We start from the raw sequence: 20144 nt of genomic DNA on the forward strand, positions 1-20144 counted from the left end.
CAGAGTCTAGGGCAGCAACAGCTCATTGTTTGCTTTCCACAGGGCCCAGCAATGTCAGGAATGTCACACACCCAGGTGTAAGGACAGCAGGAGCTGTGCCTGGACACAGCAGAGGAGAGCTTCCCTCAGGGATACAAGTACTCACTCTTCCATCAGCCCTGAGGAGCAGAACCACTGCTGGGAGGGCATGAGCTGCCAGTGCTGAGCGGGGCAGAGGCCAAGGCCAGCAGGTCTCACTGTGCCATTACACATCTGGCAGGGCTGCTGTGCACCCGGGGCTTCACTGCAGAGACAAACCACCGTGGGGAAAAACTGGACATCCCCTTAAACAACTCCATCCTGAGGACCACTCCAGTCTCAGAGGATGAACACCAGTCCTGAGCAAACCTTCTTAACCCATCTCATGTCCTAAGCCTAGAGAAAGTCCCTGGGCCTGTGTGTGAGGTACTGCAGTTCCCGCTCACACCCAGCAGAGACTGAACACCTGGTCTGAAGGATGCTCCTGCCTGCTCATGAATGCCACTGGCTGCCTGCTCAGGAATGTGGCCAACACTCACCTATTGTGCTTGGCATCTCCTTCAACCTCGGAGCAAGGAGCAGCCTTTCGGTGCGTGGGCAGGAGCAGCCCTTCACTAGAGACGGGAGCAGACACATGCTTTTCCTGGGAGCAGGGGGGAGTGAGGGTTTGGTTATTTTTACTTTGCCTTTTTAAAAAATTTTTTAAGTGAACAGAAGGCTGCTTGTACCTCCCTGCAGCTCACTACTGTAATGCTACAGCCAAATGCTTGGCAGCACTTCGGGGCAGGGATTCTGTACAATGCAGAACTGTGTGAGCAGAAAACACAAAAACCACCTCACAGCCGTCAGCTCAGCCCAGGCCTAGCTCGAGAAGATGCTAGAAAAAAACCCTCACAAAGAGCCCCTGAGGCCAGACAGACTGGGCCTAAGAAAGGCAGAGCTGTTCCTCCCAGAGCAGGAGCACTCCCAGCACAGGGGCACCTCTGCCAGCCTGGGATGGGCCCAGCGGGCGCCTGGGTAAACACCCGCTGCACAAAGGCTTCACACAAGGTGCAGGAACGCGTCCCTCACTATATACTGCTGTCCTTCTTGCACTTATTTTTGGAAAACAGGAAGCTCATTGATTTGTTTGCAGAGGTGGCCAAAACGGGCCTGGGGAAACAGCTGTCCTGGTTCAGCATTCCATGTTTTACACCACAGCCTTCCTGCTGTTCTAAGGGATGCAGATTTGACTCAGTGTGTGCTGGACTGAGAGTCAGCAGAACAGTTTTGGAGTTGAGCTCTTCTTGTGACACTTTATTGCTGAAAAGGGAAGCTCGGACCTCTCTTGCTGACATTCAAAGACCACAATGTGAAGCAGCACGAACCAGGAAAACACAAGCCTGAGTGATTTCCGACCCGCTCGCTCTAACTCAGTGAGAGTTCAATCCTGTGTTTGCTGCAGCAGGTCCAACAGACAGGAAGCAGGATTTGTGTAGAGATCCTGCAGCTCCAAGTCAATCTCCAACAGCCAGATAACATTTCACTGAGCAGGGACACTCTGAACTGTTTTCTCCAGCATCAGAAGCAATGGCTTACCACAAATTAATGTTTCTGGACTGAGGGAATCCAAGGAAAAGCTAGACTAATGCAAACCCAAAAACTTAACCAATACAGTTCCAGAACCCTGTCCATAGGTCACTTCATCTGTGAACTGTTTGCACTCCAAATTTGTCACAAAAGCTGTTTGCTGGATTAGAGACTGCAAGTCACCTCTGGTCATGTGTAAGGAGGAAGATCCTTCTATCCAACAAGTGTCCAACGAGCCTTAAATCACACTTGCTGACTGGGTGTGAGCACACGAGTCAGTTCAGATCAGGGATTCCCTCTCTGGCTGGAGCCATTAGCCCAGACCCACCCTTCACACGCAGCACGGGCAGGCCCAGGCTGTGCTGCTGTTCCAGGTGACTTCAGAAAGTACCAGGGTAGGACCCAGAGCCATCCAAGTCACTAGCACTGTTTGTTCACATACCTGAAACCACTGACTCCCTCCACTCTGCAGCAAATGACACAAAAAAGCTTTAACACATACAATGACAGCCACATCCTTGTGTGTTGCACATCTTCCAAGGTTTAATAGACACAAAGTGAGTCCGTTGTACTTAAGACACTACAATGATTTCATTCTATTGCATGTCCTGACCCAATTACATTTCTCAGAGTACAGTATTGAATAAACGTTTGGTAGCTTTAAAATTAACAAGTGTGTGAAATCCGTAAGTAAAATAAGCAGCAGCAATAATTTGGGGGATTTTATCAAGAATAGCTAATTTTAAGTAATAAATACATTCCGAGGTGTGGCTTTTGCTGTTCTCCTAGTTCATTGTTGTCTGACTGGTCAAATTCTCATTCTAGGGAAAGATATCCTTAAGCCTTTCCTGCCAGCCTCACACCAGAAGAGCCTCCCAACTCCACGTCCCGGTGCCTGTCACCTGTCCCGGATGAAACGCGGAGCACTCTGACCAGGAACCTTGTCCTCCTGCCTCCCGGCAGCCTCCAGGTTCTCCTGGGGAGCACGTCAGGGTGTTACAGACTCGGTGACCCTCTAGGAGAACAGCTGTGCTCGTCTTCTGTTACCTTGAAGAAAGGGAGAGAGGGAGAGGTTACTGTGATGGACTGACACACGCTCCGGCTTCCCTCTAAATATAGCCAGGAATTCTCCTCTTCCAGCTGGCCCAGCTAGCAGAACCAGCAGTGGTTGCAGCTTGGGAAGAAGCTGGTCAGGTTAACAAGCACAAAGTAAGAGCGGGAATTTTCCTGAAGACCAACATGATATGAACTTCAGTGACGATAATAAATCTTCAGTGTGGCTTAAGGACTCTTAAGTCCCGTTCAGGTGGGTTACTGTAGGTTAATCCACCACGAGTCCCTATGGAGCATGCCACGTGAAGAACATCTGCCTCCAGTTTCCAAACACAGTCTACAAAATAGGATTATTCTCCCCTTGAGAGCAGCCGTACAGAAGGTTTCCTAAGTACCTGCAACTGCTCGAGCCATCGACCGCTGCCGTGGTGCCCCAGCAACGTGCTCATGGAGAGCCAGAGCAGCCACGTCACCTCGTTCTGTCCTGGGGGTAAAGACACCTCACTTCTCCACAGCCCCCCTGCCATAGGCTCCCTTTCCCCTCTTCCCACAGAATGGAGCACATGGCACTGTGGAGCCCTCGGGCAGCCAGTGTCCCTCTACTGTCACTGGCCCTGCACCAGGGACCAGCCACTGGGGCCAAGGGCGACCTGGGAAAGGTGCATGCCCTGGAGAGGGGGACGTGCCTGGCAAAAACTAGGGAAGAGAGAAGTCCTCACCTGTACCCCTGCATGCAGGAGGGACTTGCACTGGCCCTGTAAGCCAGGTTATGATGTGGAACCACTGGAAAAGATCAAGGGGAGGACCCATTTGCCTTCAAGATCACATGAAGAAACCAGAAGACATGTGGAACAACTTGGTGATACAGAATCACCGAGAGAGAACGGCACGGAGATCTTCACTCCCACTGATGAGCTGCATCACAGCAGCTTGAGCAGCCCAGGAGTCTGACCAGCCCCAACACAAGTCCATGCCACATCAACCACATCAACTCCAGCCCAGTGGGAAACACAGGAGACACCAGGTCGGATCTGTGTTCCTGACAGCATTAATGCTATGAAGGAACAGATCAAAGACCTTCAAACCCCCTGCCAGCTGAGGTTTGTGACTTACAGAGCACAATGAACCAAGAACACCAAACACGGGAAGAGGATCACATCCCCAACGCTGCTGACACAGCAGCAGCAGTGCTCCTGTGGGCAGGGGACCCAAAGGGACACTGATTCACCCAGACTCAGCATCCAGAATGATCCTCAGCAGTGCCCACACAATGGAGAATGCAAAGAGCTGATTCAATACACCAGGAACATCTGTCCCAAAAGCTGTATTGCAGAGAAGGGCTGCAGTCAGTTTTCATACAGTCCTTCAGTATTTAGCAGAATCACCCCTGAGAAACTGGGAGGTCTCACCCCAGGGCTCTACTACCTACAGTCAACAGTATAAATCCATACTTAATCATGAAGGAGAATCTATTCATTTGCCTTCTGAGGAACAGAGAAACTTTCAAGAGCACACAACAAACTCACTTGCAGGTTTATCACATTACACCTACCAAAGCCTTCCATGAGGCCCATTGACCTGGAACAATATCCCTCAAATGGCTTTGAGAGCACTGACCCTTTTGAGACAGATTACAGAGTGAGACGATCTGGTCTAAACAGGAAAAAGTGCATTTCCTGGCTGAACAAGTCCTCGGGCAGGTTGGATTCTTAGGAATTTCTCACTTGGGGGAAGGAAGCATCACACCAGAAGCAGGATGCCAAGCAAATCCCAGGGAAGGGTCCTGCCTGTGTCAGGGCAGACACTGCCCCTCCATGGGGACAGGGGCTGGGGCCAAACCACAGCTGCTCAGGGAACTACCTGGGGGGGGGGGAAAGATTAGGGACACCTGGGGCAAATACTGGGGACTCTCTCCTGTGGGAGCAGAAAGTTGGTGCTACCAGCAATATAGCCAGCTGCTTTAGAACAGCTGGGTGGTCCATGGCTTGGAATGCCAGAGCCCCAGCACCCTGTGCCTGCAGGTGGGTGGGTGTCTGTCCCCAGCAGAGCTCCACAGCTAGGCTGGGTGGGGGACAGAGGCCACCCTCCAAAGAGAGAGAGAGAGCTCAGGCATCTGTGCAAGCAGAGCAGACCCAGGAGTTTTCAATGCATCTAAGAGCAGCAGTACAGCAACAGTCCCTTGTATGCTCTCACTTCATCCCTGAGAGACTTCAAAGATTTCTGTTTAAAAAAACTTTCCAAGATGGAGCAGCTGAAGCCCCACATTCCGGGCATCGCTGCTGCCTCAGTCCACATGTGAGTAATGAACATGATACAGGCTGACTCATGACAGCCTGGGTGCTAAGTTGTGTGTCCAAAGGAGAGTCAAGGCAGCTCTCCTGAAGCCAAGTGCTTGTTCATAATTAAAAAAATGAAGTTTTGGATCAAATAAAGCCATTAACAAATCCAGATTTAACAGCAGCAGTGGAGTGCAGAAGAGAATTTATAGGTTGCTGCACCCCAAGTGTGCCCAAGAAGCATATTTTGAGGAATATTTTCTAATCATAAAGCAGTTAACAGCAGGCTGTAAATGAGCATCATCAAATCAGTCTTCCTCCAACCATCTCCCCTTGGGGGAAGGACAGAGTGGTTGCTGCTGGCAGCAGACTGAGAAAGTCCTTTCTTCCCATGCCTTCCTCCTGTGCGAGGAGGGAGAGGGTGGGTGGGGGTTACTGGATGGCAGCTGGGATACCCATCTCTGGCCCACTGAATGGTATTTTGGAACTATCTCCAACTCTCAAGGCACCAGAAGACAGCTGACTTGAGCAGGCTGGCAGCTATGCTCTCCAACACTGGAGTTCTCAAACTCCATCATCTGAGTATCCCTACTACAAATCCTGCATCATGGCTGAGGGTTTCTGCTTTGGGAAAGGGCTGCTCTCTGCATGAAAAGATGGCTAAAGTTATTGGCTTGAATCAAAACAGAGCAAGTCATCACTCCCAAGGGAAGTCAAACTAGTAATTTGCTACAATTCATTTCTTAAGCTGCAGAGAGCACACAGGAAATGTGCTTTATAAAGAAACCCAGGCTGGCTGATCCTGCACTAACACAGACCTAAAACAGATGAAACAGGAACTGGTATGTCACTGAAGGCACCCGCTCCTTCAGAAATTCATCAGCTTAATGAGAAGAGCCTTCATTAAAACATGCCCAACTCCTCCCTTCCAGAGACACACACGTCATGACCAGGCAATGACAAGGCTGACGTGGGGCAGCAACGGGGGTTGTGGGACCACCGGGGACCCTCTCTAAGGTGAGGTGAGTCACATTCACCTGCATGGGCAGAGGAGCCACTCGTGGACCTTCACCTCACGCTGCATCCGCTGGGATGGGAGCACTTCTGCTGCCCATGGGCACCTCAGGGCAGGCAGGAGACACAGCCACAGTCCTCACACACCAGAGGGACATGTCACCTGTGTGCATGGCAGGTCCCATGCTGCTCCTGATCTGGCAGAAAAAGCACCAGGAGAAGCGAGAGCACTCTGCAGCTGACTGAAGAGCTGGAGATTTGAAGATGTGAAGAGCACAAGCCCTCCAGAAATCAAGGTATTAAGGCCCATCTGTGTCCTCACTGCTGGTCACGGGAAGCCTATTTGAGCCGTACGTAATCTCAGGATGCGCAGAGTTCATTATCTGGCTAATGCAGAGCCCACGTGTTCCATACAGGTACACACACAGTGCAAAACAAATGCAGCAAACAGATTTAAATAAACCAAACCAGGCCCCAGCTCATCCTCATCTAGTCTGCAGGGTACAGGCAAGCTGCTCCTTAAGTCTTTTACAGTAAGGAGTCAGGGTTTGTCACTCAGCCCACATGCTCCTGTTCACCTTGATCCCAGCACCACCAGTGGGGACTTACGGACAAAACAGAACACGTCAGGGCTGAAGAACAGCACCTCATAAGTTTCTCAACGTTTAAGAATATTCACAACAATTTTTGGGATCAAAGTTCTACCTTGGACATCTGAACATGAAAATGGGAAATATTCAAATGTTCAAGGCCAGGTTGGACAGGGCTCAGAGCACCTGGTCTAGCAGAAGGTATGCCTGCCCCTGGCAGGGAGATGGAATGGGATAGTCTTTAAGGTCCCTTCCAACCCAAACCATTCTGTGATTCTATGAATCATGTCACCCCATTGTGTTACCATTAGCAATGCACAGCTACTGTGCGAAGATCCAGTTGGTTCCTCATCTGCAGAGCACATGAAGCCTTCCCTACACAGAGCCACTGCCAAGTTTCCCAAAATCCCCTATTCCTTCTTGGCCCAAAGGAGCCTTTCCATACGTGCACCTTGGAGGTGCTCACTACTGTACAAATTGTAGAGGCAGGACAAACTCTGAGCCCTTCCTGGGAAACCAGAGGATTCCCTTGGGGGTGTTTCACCTCTCTGGGGACCAGCGCTGCCCATCCCAGGCTGCCCCTCAGCTGCAGCTCCCACCCTGCTGCTCTCTGTGCTCGTTGGGAAAACAGGAATTGTAGCCACAGTTTCAGACACCTCCACTTGAGGTGAGTAAATAAATGCAATTCAGGAAAACATACAGAAATTCTGGTTTTACATAACTTGAAAAAGTTTTCAAAAAAACCAGTTTCCGTGTTCTTTGTCCAGACATCTCTCCCACCCATTGCCCCAAAACCCTGGCACAGCCCCCGATCCTGCCTGGACCTCACAGGCACTGAGTGCACTGTGGGCTGGTGACACCCACCCAGTCTGGGCACGCTTGGCCAGCACAACCAGCAGAGGCTGAGAGCTCCAGCTGGGACTCAGAGACCCTTAGCCCCGGGAGCAGCTCGCTGTGCTCCCAAGGGAGTTGCTAAGCCCTTGGTGGATACAATCTCCCCCAGCAGCTGAAGTTACAGCTCCCTTAAGCCGATCGCATTCCTTGGCATCGGCACAGCATGGGTGCAGTTAGAAATAGCACAATGTATGGCCTGGTGGCATTTCCAGAAAACACGCCTGGGAGCAGAGAGTGGAGAGAGAGGGGCCGAGGGTGGCAGGATGGGGAGCAGCAGCGTGGATCTAGGTGTCTCCAAATGCAGTCCGTGGGTACAATGTGCTTTTGGGAACAGGAAGATCAGCGGGATGTCACCTAACACAGCTCCAGCCATCAGTGCAGGGCACACAAAAATGCAGTACAGTCTATTTTGGACTTGTTCTCCCACCTTGTATTAGTGTGCAGAGACGCTGACTCTAAAATGTTTGCAGGAAGACTGAGAAGCAGTAATTAAGTTGGATGCCTGGTGGACTGAAGCATCCAGAAAGCAGGCCAAGAAAAATCTCAAACATTCATCTTCTGCACTGAAATATTTCACGTGACTAGGCAGGTGTGTTAAAAAAACACACAGCAATCACCACCACCACCTTATATCAAGAGATACAACCTTTTTGTGCCACTGGTAGAACAGAAGAGAAGAGGTAAAAGAGGAGTGATTTATGCTGCTTCACAAGTGCTGGCAGCAGCCCTGGCTGCATGGACACGCAGAGCCCTGAATGTCTTTGAAGGTGAAGTCACAACATGACGTGCCAGGTTTTATATTAGTGGTTACTATAGATAGTGAGCGTGCAGCAGCTCTGATTTTGCTGCACACAGTAGCAGTGTGATGGATGGCTCAATGTACTGACACTGAGGGTCTATTAAGCTCATGGCAGTAAAATTAAAACCTTCAGCATTTGCAAGTTTGATGGTTCCACAGCCACAGCTTGGGGGCAGGGGGGAGAGGGAGAGAGAAGAGAGGAAAAATAAAGGAGTTTCCAGACTGAAAAAGCAAAGGAATATACATCCTGTAAACTTATTTCATGCAGAGATGTACATGAAAGCAGTTTTTACAAGAGGTTTTACTGCATGGAAGGGCTGTGGGTAGGAATGGGGATCTGTCATGAAGAGCCACAGAGCAGGAGACCCTGTGGCATAGCAGGACCTGCTGAACTTGCCAAGGGACTGTCCCTGCAGGGACACACTCCCCACACAGGGGCTTGGAGCAACACACGCTCCTGGAAAAGCCCAGCCCCACCACGATGTGTTCCTGGAGCAGGGAGAGTGTGGCCTTTGGAAACACGGGTCTCCTTCCCTCCTGCGCCCAAGCCTGTGGCAAAGCCGGAGCTATGGCTGCAGCCACTGTTCACCTCCAACAAAACATTTGTGACACCTACTCAAGGGTCCTTGCTCCCCTGTCCCGGCCCTTGGATGGGCTTTCCCTAACAGAAAGGCGAACATCCATCACTCTGGGCCAGCGGCAACTGCTTTCCTCGTGCCTTGTGATGGTTCCCTGATGTCACACACCAGGGAAGTTACAGAGAGGCATGAGGGCATGCTGAGCAGATATGTCTCCCCTGGCACTACTCTAAACCAAGAGTGTCTTACAAGTCTGAGTTCTACAGGCTGCTCTCTGCCTCTTGTTTTTCCAGAAACTTGTTTTACTTCATTGAAACCCTGTCATTACCTGACTAGTACTCTCTTTGCAAAAAAAGCCTAAGGACAAAGCAGTAACAAGAAGTGATCCTACCAGCTCCTTCAACCCAGACCAAGTTTAAAAAAGAATAAATCCAACTGTTCCAGTTTTAAATGCATCCACAAATGACCTGCATTATTTGTACATTTTTTCCAGTAATTACCCTCTGCAGATTATGTGCCAGAAGACAAAGTTTCTCAACAGAAAGTGTCATCAGTCACAAACTTCTGCCGTGCCCAGAATTAGCATGAGCGGTGTCCATGCTGAGGGCACCTCCTGGACTCTTGTTCTGATGACAACGAGCCCTTGTGCCACTGCTGGTGAATCCCAGCACAATGGATTTTATAGTGGTCCCATGCAATATTACCAGGTTGCCCAGAGAAGCTGTGGTTGCCCCATCCCTGGAAGTGTTCAAGGCCAGGTTGGATGGGGTTTGGAGCAACTTGGGATAGTGGAAGGTGTCCCTGTCCATGGCAGGGGGTTGGAACGAGATGAGATTTAAGGTGTCTTTCAAATCAACCCATTCTACGTCATCCTTCAGGAAAGAACAATCAATGAGCACCTGAAAGAAACATTTCAGTTCTACCTTAAGGAAAATCAAGGAAAGCAATAAAATTCAATCCTTCCTGAATAGAGAGAATTAGGAACAGGCAATTCTCTGAAATGAGAAGTTTTATAAGTGATGTACCAAAACACCAGACATGCTGGTCTGTTGGGGAATCTACGTAATCATGACACATGGAACATGGGAAGTTGCTTGGTTCTGCTTTTCTAGTTTTGAGCAACTGAAGTTCTTTATTCAACTGAGATGTTGTCTCCAGCTAGGCAGACTGTGTTGGCAGCTCACCTCAGACACATGTAAGGCAGGAAATCACCTGTGGAAAGCCAGCTGAAGGAGGCCAGCAAAATGGTGATATATGATATATGTATATACCCACATACACATGAGGAAGTTTGGCTGCAGAGCACAGAGGGAAGGAAAGGTCTGGTCTAATCCAGGCCATCCCACCATCTTCTTCTAATTCTCAACATGCTCTTCTTTCCCCCAGTTTACAGACCTGCTCTGTACCTCAGATCCCATTGTGTCTGCAATAACTCCAGCCTCTGGAGCAAGGGCTGCTTCTCCTTCCTGAGGCCCTGCCCTGCAGTCTGTCCCTCTGCATCTCCTGGTCAGGTCCTACTGTAACCACCACATCAGCACTGGTACTACTGGTACCAATAGCCAGTGTTTTTCACAGGCTGACATGGCTGGGCAAGCATCCTCCCATTCTGACTTCCAGGTCTGGACTTGGAACTCCTCTTGGCCACAACACTTTCCTACTCCCTGCAGACTGACCGGCACGGCCAATGTCTGATCTGAAGCATTAGGTGCTTCATCACAGAACTGTTAGGGTTGAAAGGGACCTCTGGACATCATCCAGTCCATCCCCTCACCCTGTCCCTTCTTCTCCAGCCATGCCAGGCCAGCCCACCCAGAGCACACAAGGACAAGGATAGCTGTCAGGAATGGTGACATTCACTGCAGTTGTCCCACACTGCTCACACAGGCAGTGAAGACAGCTCAGAGAAGGATGAAGTTTGCTGCTCCTTTAACCAGAGCATTGTCCAGAGGAGCCATGGATTGGCCAGGACTCTTCCACTGGCGAGGACAGTGTATTCTGGGCAGCAGGTTTATTTATACTCCTGATCAAGCTAACAGGAATTTGGGTCCAATCCAAACACTCCTGATATAAGAAAGCCAGAGTTAAGCAGCAATTGAAGGGGCAGGATGAAGCTTAAATGCTGCTGCTGCAGTTACATGCTTTTACCAGCTCCAGTGTCCAGTTGTCCACACACCCCAAGCACGCAGAATAAATATGCCATGCTCTGATTATTTACTCCAGACAGGCTTGCTGAGATGGAGTTAACTTAACTAGCTCAAGCAAAGTTAAGTCATTCATCACACTCAAGCAAGGGGTGAAGTCCCATGACAGAGGGTAAAAAAAAAATCCTGTTTTCCCAACAGGATTATACGAGCACTGACCATCCCAGTCCCACCACACTACGAGGGCTTAGATAAAGAGCAGAGTCTATAGGAGCAGCACTGGCTTACACACAGAGAGTCCTTCTAGCATGGAACAGAGCAGAGAGTTCAGGGGACAACATAAGAAACCATGCTGCATAAACCACAACCTTTGCCAACAAGGCTCTTCCTAACGATTAGTTCTGGTTTTTCCCCTTGCCTAGCATCAACTGGAATGACAGATGGTATTTCTATTCCCAATCACGCCACATCCTGTATTTTTAGGTAGTAAATTTTCATTCTGGGCAGAGCTTTGATTGTTTGATGAGGAAGAGAGACCCATCCTCCTCCAATACAAACAATCAGCTCCCATGCTTCCATTCCCACCTAATGACCTCACACAAAGAGGTTGCAGGTGAAGCCCAAAGGAATTTAATATGATCCAGGCCATTCCCCAGCAACACACTGACAATTTAGGCACAAGCCAAACATAAGTGCTGTGAGAGATATTGAAGTACTGCTCCCCAGTTAAAGAAAGTGTTTGGCACAATCATTTTGAAGAGTCATAAAGGGTCATCATAAGAAATCCAAACCAGAAGGGTCAGAGCAGGGGGAGAAAAGGGCCCTCAAGGGACCTGAACTGTTCCAGGTAACTGCTGGGCACCAGCACCTACATATGATAAACGTCATCTCAATCCCAATAGAAGTTTTAGTTCTTTAAACCAAAAGGTATTCCAAAGAAACTGAAAGCCTAGGAACTGTAAATCCTTCAGGCAAATGAAGCACCTTCAATACTCCACATGTCTCAGTCTCAGCTGTAAACAGTGCTGATACAGAGCTACAGGTTTATCAGCTCTTTGAACAGGCAGTGCTGCTTCCTCATGGGATCAGCTGCCCTGCACTTCCCTCTGGGAACAGGGGCTCCAACTCCCATGGTCCCTCCAAAAGTCTGGAGTTCAAGCTTCTCACCATCTCTGAAATTACCACCAACAGCCAGATGTTTAAGTTTCTCAATTGTCAACCTCAGACTTTATGGAGAAACAAATTCAAACAAAACATTTAAAAAGCTTAAGGAAGGGAAGCATTGATGGAAAGCATTAGTTCAGCAAGCACTCACCTGAAACTGGAGGCAAAGTTATGTCTCAAACTGTGTTAAGAGATCTCTTATTTCTGGAGTGAGGTGCTCAACTGCCTTCGCAGCTTCCGTGATCGCTTTCCGGTACATCCCTTTCTTCTTGCGATTAAATCTCAGTTTGAAAAATTCCGAGAAAGGAGACAGTTTTGAAACAGATAAGAATGAAGTCGTTGGAGAACCAAACCATGACACTTTAGCTTCACGCCACGAGGGCTCCCCGTTTTCCTTCTGGCTGAGGTTTATGTCAAGAACGCGTGCTGGCCACCATGGAAACCCATGAATTTTACCCCAGACAATATCCCCCACTGAAACAGTCCTTCCATCTTCCGTGACACATTTAGACACACTCTGGGTGTGCAGTCTGACTGTCAGTGGCGGCACAATTTTACGCTCATCTTTTGAAGATGAAGAGACGGAGGCATCATCACCAGGCAAAAAGTCACACAGTTCTGGTGATGTCACTTCTGAACTAGAAGACTTGGATTCGTCTAGACTGTCATTGCTACACACTGATAAACTAGAAGAATCTGCTTTTCTTTTGCGATAATTCATGAGGAAAGCCAAGTTATCATGTCCATCTTTAGCCTGGGGAAACCTTTTAAAGTCATCATCTTCACCTGAACTCCCTGAAGATATCTCAGCCAAACCTCTGTCAGTGGATTCATCATTGTAAAATGCTCCGGGATTGGACTCCCTGCTGTTCTGAAGGACATTCATTTCATCAATCAGTTCTGCCTTATAAATTGAAACACTCTGACCATCGTTCATGCGATGGGGCTTCAGCCGTATCTTTGGGGGTGGGACATCCACACTGGAATGCACTGGCCGTGTGAGCTTCAGTTTTGGAATGGAAGCAAGCTGGCTGCCTGCTGACTTGTCCATTAAACATTTGGTTTCTCGACACCGTTCAGAGTCCCTGGTCTCCTCTTGGTCCCCCGCTCCGTTCTGCAATACTCGCTCTGGACAGAACGGTTTGACCGAGCCATGGACCCGAGAAGGGATTTTTACCACTTCACCTTTCCCTTGTGGGGTACTGTAGGATATTTTTATAACTGGTGTTCGATGTACCTCCCCAGAAAACTTGTCATCCTCCCTCTTCTCTCTTTTGTTCCTTTTCTCCACGTAGTCGGAGTCGCTGTGCTTTTTCTGCTCCTTGTCCTGAATGCTCAGCTTCCTCCTGGTTTTGGTGTTCTGCCGCGGCGCCGCGTCCTCGGGGTTCAGGGTGTTCTTGCACTTCTCGCAGAGCACCTGCCTGGGCCGCAGCCTGATGGTGCTCATGATGAGCCTCCCTGGGTCTCTGTTCCTCGACAGACGCCTCCTTGTTCTCTTTATAGTCCGTGGTGGCGGCTGTGGGACCCACTGGTTGTAGGTGTGGCGCAGCCAGAGGGGCCGGGGGAAGGGGGCTCCCTCGAAATATGGTGGGTAGGGGGGGAGGCCCGGCGGGGGGGGTGGCAGCAGCGGGGGCACTTGCTCCTCACCATTCCCCTTGGGAGGTTTTTCAGCAGTGGGCAGTGCCTCCGGCTCACCCTGTGCACCATCCCCGCCTTCGGCAGTGCCATTAGCGCAGGTGCCAGCGGGAGGGTCCTCATGCTTTGGGAAGGAGGACGGGAGGCAGAACAATCCAGACCTAAAATGGGGTGACAAGGGCAAGGAGGAAAAGAAACAGTCAGGAGGTTTGAAAAGTGGAAACCCAAAAACCCCAACCCTCCCACAACTTCAATACCAAGATGTCCTTGTTAGGACAGCTGGGACCAGTTCATCACTGCATGGGTGTAACCCAAAACTGTGTATTCTATAGCCTTCCATGCCATTTCCCAGAAACTGTTTTCAATAGACTATTTACACCCTCTGCCCAGAGCAGCCTGACTCCTCAGGCTGTAAACTAGGTGTTAAGAGGCCTGGGAGATAGGAGGTTGCCTCCCTGTTCCTCACACCCTTTGTGAAACTCCCCGCCAAAGTACTGGGCATTCCTGCCTGAACTGGAGAATATATAATCTTGGAGTCTTGGAACTTTTTTAACCACTCATGGGATCCAGAGGAAGACTGCAGATCACCACTCTCAACCAAACTGCAGACCACCACTCTTCAACCAGACTGCAATCACCACTTTTGACCAGACTGCAACAGCACTCTCACCGACAGGTTTTTTTCCCCTCTCCCTTTACTTTGGACTCAGGGGGCCCAACAAACACCACTCTGTTCATGCCCCAGGGTGCTGGGTTATATATTTCGGTTTTGTGGGTTAAAGCCAATTGCTTGTCTGTATAATCGTACTTATTGTATTATTTTATTAAATTGTTATTCTGATTTATAATCTCTCTTTTGGGTTGAGTTAATTTTCCCCTGCTGGTTTACCTTTAAACCAGCACACAAGAACACAACATTCTCCCTTGACTTTTAAGACCAGGCAACCAATTCTGCCACTGAAAAAAAATAACAGCAGTGCAAAATATCAGCAAGGTGTCCTACTCTTCTGCCAGGAAAGCTAAAGAGATCAAAACCTCTTTCTCTGTGAACTCTTAGCACAAAGTTTTGCTCTAAGAAGTTGTAGGTTTTATCCTGCAAAGCAGTTTATTGCATCAGCATGCTGGTAAGGCCAAGGAGGGCTGTGATAGGATTAGCCTTCAGGGAGCTATGAAACTGCAGTTCTTAACACTGTACCTGAACAGCTGATTTTCCAGCTTCTCATTCCAAACCTGAACACCTTGACTTGGGTGCATAATTTGCACTTTTGAGCCACAGGTTCATGAGGACACGGCTCTGCTCCTCTCCCGCAGTCTCTCCACATACAATTATATTTCTTCAAATAAGGAATCAACTACTGCTTCAGAACAGCAAGATTAACAATGATGTTCTGTCGTTCAAGGCCAAGTCTCATTACAGGCCATCAAAGTCTGGATACAACATCTTGCCTAGATATTGACAAAAGCAGAACCTCTGAAATGCTGAAACTTGCAACTGCAATTCATGTCTCCAGAATTTATGAATTTATGCCCTTGGCCTGACATTAGAAATACTGCACTAACACAGCACTGGGACAGACATCAACAACATCAACTCTGACCAGGCAGCGTTTGCTGTCTTCCAGAGACACTTCTGTAGAGAACACACCGTCACTGAAGTGTAGGGGCTTTTTAAATAACAACAAAATTCTGCACTGGGGAGCAATGAAGGAGACGCAAAGGGATGGAGAACAGGTAAAGACCAAACATCAGTCTAAGATGCTACACTCCCATTCCCTTCCTTGCCAGCTATTGCTTTCTTTCCAACTCCCAGAAAGGAAGGAGCAAGTTTCTTGGTGGTGTTACAGAGAGGGGGCACTTTGCCAAGTGTTAGCAGAAGGGCACTGAAGAGGAGCTGAAGGCATCCACTCAGTCCGACACCCCTCACCAAGAGCAGCACAGAACCACTGCCGTGTGTTCACCAATGAAGGGGAGCCTGGAGAGTCCTTTCCCATTACTGAAAGAATGCAAGAACATGCTGTTAAATGACAGTTTAGTTTAACTGGGAAAGCATTAAGCTGTTGAAATCACATAATTTGGAACAAAATACTTTTGTTTTAAGAGGCTTTTTTAAACAAGACAACTGAGAATGTAGGCGTCTTCAAACGACAACCCAGAAAGCCAGTACAGTTTGCACAGCCAGAGAGAGATGCCGGCACTGTTCATAAAACAATTCAAAGTGAGACCATTTCTAAATGCAATGATGGCTACAACTTATGGTTATTTTATGCAGTGAGGCTGTGTGAGTTGGTCATACCACACCACTGCTTCTTATGTGGACATAAGCCCACTCCCCCTGCTCCTGCAGGCCAACCCAGCCCCTGTCCCTTCCCACAGCCTGCCTCTGAGTGGGCAGGTCACTGAATCCACATCCTGCCCCTGGATCCAGCCTGGCACAGAGCTCCTCACTCAGCACAAGTGGAGCACCCAAAGAGTAACTCACAGGGTGGTTTACCCCTGTAAGATTAACCTATCAGCACCCTGTAACCCTGCTGGGTTGGACACGGCCTCCGTGCCATGGAGCACACCCCACAGGCCCCAGGCACTGCCTGCCCCACTTGTCACCCTGTGCCAGGGCACCAGTTCAGCAGGGAGGCCTGTAAGAAAGATGGGGACAAACTTCTCAGTAGGGCCTGTTGGGAATAGGACAAGGCATGATACTTTCACAACGACAGAGGGCAGGGTTAGATGGGAGATTGGGAAGGAATCCTTCCCTGTGAGGTTGGCGAGGCCCTGGCACAGGTTGCCCAGAGAAGCTGTGGCTGCCCCATCCCTGGAAGTGTCCAAGGCCAGGTTGGACGGGGCTTGGAGCAACCTGGGACATGGCAGGGGTTTGGAACTGGATGACCCTTTAAAGGTTCCTTCTGACCCAAACCATTCCATGATTCCATGAGTCTACGCAGCAGTGTCAGTGCTCTGAGAGAAGACATGACCTGCCTTGCCCCAGGGATTACACAAATTGCCATGCTGGACAACAAAGCAGTTTAAGACTAATTTTCAGCACCAGCACCTTCCATGTGGCCAGGTAGTGGCTCTGTCAGGAGGGCCATGGCCAGATGGGGACAGACAAACTGCAAACCCCACTGAGGCACACGGTACTGAAGAACCACTCCTGTACTGGAAGTGTCTCCAAAGGCCAAGAGAACAGTTCTGCTGAGGAATCGTGCTTTTTCCACACCTTCCATGCCAGGTCCAGGCAGAGGTAAGACAAGCTCTGACATCTTGCATGCCTTCCTGTGAGACACTGTCTGTCCCAGCCTAACATCCTGGGCACAGGGGGAAGGAAAACAGCTGCAGAGAGGCTGTGCACTGGTACCTCTTATCTTGTCACCATATTGCCAGGTGCCAGCAGCACCCGTTCAGCATGACTGAACCCCTGCCACAGCCCGAGGCTGCTTTGGCTTTTTCTATTCCTCCACCCCACACACTCTGGAGGGGTTTCCCTATCCACCCACACTACACACTCTAGAGGGGTTTCTCTATCCCTCTAGCCTACACACTATGGATGGGGAAGCATTGACAGACCAAACTCCTTGGGCTGCTTTGGCCCTGGGAAGGCCAGCTACAGGTGGTTAAGTCCTACCCCTGGAGAGCTGATCCAGCTGCTGTGCCCGCAGCCCCTGGCACTGCCCCCCCCCCCTCAGCCCGAAGCCGCCTTCCACACAGGCAGAGCTCCTTGTAAGAGGATTTTGTGCCGGTGTCTTTCCATCCACTGCAGAATAAGGAATGCTCCATCTGACACACTTGGCTCTGCAGGTGTTTAAAGCCAGGCTGGATGGAGCTTGGAGCAACCTGGGATGGTGGAAGGTGTCCCTACCCATTGCAGGGGGTGGGACTGGATGGGCTTTGAAGTCCCTCCCAACCCAAACCAGTTTGTGATACTGTGATTAAAGCAGCAGGAAATACTGTGTGATGGGATTTCACTCTGCTTGTAATCCCCCTTTCTGGGGCAGCTGCAGCCAAATGGACTCAGTTACCACAACCCAGCCTCTGCTTGGAACAGGAGATTCAGTCCTCTGATTTATACCCGTGCATAATTAAAAAACAACTAATTGTAAGTTCAGCTGCAAAAAAACTGCCAAGCCTTGTTAACAAAAACAGTGTAACTGCAGTCAAAATGCATTTAAATCTCCGCTCAAGCGTGGACACTATGGAGCTCATTTTGAGCACAGCCAATTTATTAGAAGCAAATAACTGCCAGTCACCGGGCAGGCCCTGGTGCTGCTGCACCACCCAGGCTGTGGCAGGAAGGGACGCCCGCAGGAAGGACACGGCCGCTTTTTTCTGCAAATAATTCCCCAGCAGTTGGAAAGTCAGGTATGATTGTTCCCTACACCCCAGCCCCCCATTCCTAAAGGCACAGGGGAGAAGGCAGGGTGTAGGCAGGGTGCAGGCAGTTCTGCTGTCCACACAACCGACTGCAGGTTGAGACCCCCAAACCCAGGCAGGTGGTTTGGGGTTCAAAGTTGTGCCTGCCTTTTGTGGCTAAAATAATGGAGTTATCAGGCAGGACCTGGACAGACAAGGATCCCTTCGGTGCTCAGGGGGTGGCCTCCTCAGCCCATGGCACTCGCTACATCTTAGGAGAAATAATAATGGAATCACAAAATAGTTTGTGTTGGGAGGGACCTTAAAGCTCATCCAGTTCCAATTCCCCTGCCATGGGCAGGGACACCTTCCACTAGACCACGTTGCTCCAAGCCCCATCCAAGCTGACCTTGAACACATCCAGGGATAGGGTAGCCACAACTAAGTAAAACAGATTCATCCTCTATGCAATGCTAAAATCACTTTAAACCACAAAAGAAAGCTGAAGAGCCACCACACAGGCTTTCCCTATCTTTTAGGGTATTCTCTTTCTCAGCAGATAAAACAATCTGCTGTGGTGGCTTCTCTCCTTCCAGTCCTGTCCCACTGCCTGGGGGGTACAGGCAGAGCACCAGTGACCCCACACATGGAGAGGCTGGCAGGACATGGCTCCATCAGCCAGGCACAGCAGGAAGGGACACATCCCTGCCACATCTCTCTTTGGGGTACTCCAAGTTCAGCACCAAGCTGATAAATTCCTGCTGCCTTTGGGACACATCCTGACCTTCACCTTCCAATCACTACCAGACCACCTCATGTGCTCTGCTGTACGATGAGCAAGACGTCTCCTCCCCTCCACACCTCAAATCTTGGGGGTGCTTTCAGCCTGCTGCCTGTGCTCACCACAAGTCTCTGGGGTTCACCAGGAGCCAGGCACCTGCCACAACCACACTCTCACTCCCCTCTTGCTCACTGCCAGAAGCAGAAGCTGTGGCTCTCACCCATGTGCTGGCCACCACATGTCACAGCCACCACAGGCCAGGCAGCACTTGGGACCCCGTGGGCAGGACGTGGCCCCAGGGGACGGCAGCAAAATGCATTCCAGACCTGGGCCACAGCCCCAGAGCTCAGGTGGCCACTGGTCACTCTCCCACAGCACAGACCAGGGCAGGGGTGGGGCAGCACGAGGCTCCAGAGGCACCTTAAAGCCTGCAGAAAAACGCTGGTCTGGTTGTTTCTTGGACCCACTGGGGGCAGAGAGGGGAAGAAAGAAGTAAAATAATAATGGAGAAAGGTTAGGGTGAAAAAATAGAGGTAAAAAAGGTGTCACTGCAGAGGATGTGAATGTGAGAAGACAGAAGTAGCTGGAGGGACGCCAAAGGCTCAGGCTGAGACCAGACTCCAGGCTGGTTTATGGACTCCCGGCAGCCATAGGTGCCTGAATACTTTTGAAAATAGTGCTCCAATTTTCCAAGATAGCCACGTGAAACTAAATAAACGATAAAAACGAAGCTCAGAAGTCCTGCCCTACACATCTCCCAGGAAGAATCCGGGAGGTGAGGCTGCTGTGCTCCCACGCAGTGCCGGCCTGACACATCCCTTCCTGAGCACACAGACACCAAACGTGCTCCTCAGAGCACCACCACAGTCCAGCAACACCCCGGCCACAGCCTCGGACAGCCAGGCCTGCTCCGGGGGTGAAACAACACCTCAGAGCCAGAGTTTGAGGGGGACACACACGAGGGATGGGGCTGGGGTGATCCAACGCGGGTCCCCGTCCCGCAGCCCCGCAGCCTACGGGTGCCCTGTTTAGAGAGAAGCCCCTCGGGGGTTCCCAGGACCTCGGGCTGTGCCCGGCATGACCACGGCCGGGGCTGCTGCTGCGGCCATAGCCCAGCGGGAACCAGGGGGCACTGCGGGACCCGCAGGAACCGGCCTGGCCCCAGGGCTCTGCCGGCGGGCTCGGGGGGGAGGCCGGGGAGGGCAGTGCTGGCCCGGGGGCTGCGGCCGCGCAGGACCGGCGGGTCCGGCCCCGCTCCGGGACACGCTCACGGCGCCACGTGCGGGGC

The 20144-nt window shown here is 50.5% G+C and overlaps 1 protein-coding gene across 1 annotated transcript in view; it reads right to left on the reverse strand.

Annotated features, from left to right (window-relative positions):
* Positions 1-2105: 2105 nt before the first annotated feature.
* The window catches only part of PWWP2B (PWWP domain containing 2B), a 30043-nt gene continuing 12004 nt past the window's right edge, over positions 2106-20144 (reverse strand). Inside the window, exons 3-4 of the mRNA XM_027655192.1 lie at positions 12248-13894; positions 2106-2634 (exon numbers count right to left, since the gene is read on the reverse strand). Of these exons, the coding sequence (XP_027510993.1) occupies positions 12266-13894 (1629 nt within the window). The 3' untranslated portion in view covers positions 2106-2634; positions 12248-12265. The remainder of the gene's footprint in view (positions 2635-12247; positions 13895-20144) is intronic.

Source organism: Corapipo altera, unplaced genomic scaffold, assembly GCF_003945725.1.
Source record: "Corapipo altera isolate COAL_440 unplaced genomic scaffold, ASM394572v1 180, whole genome shotgun sequence".
In the NCBI taxonomy this organism is placed as follows: Eukaryota; Metazoa; Chordata; class Aves; order Passeriformes; family Pipridae; genus Corapipo; species Corapipo altera.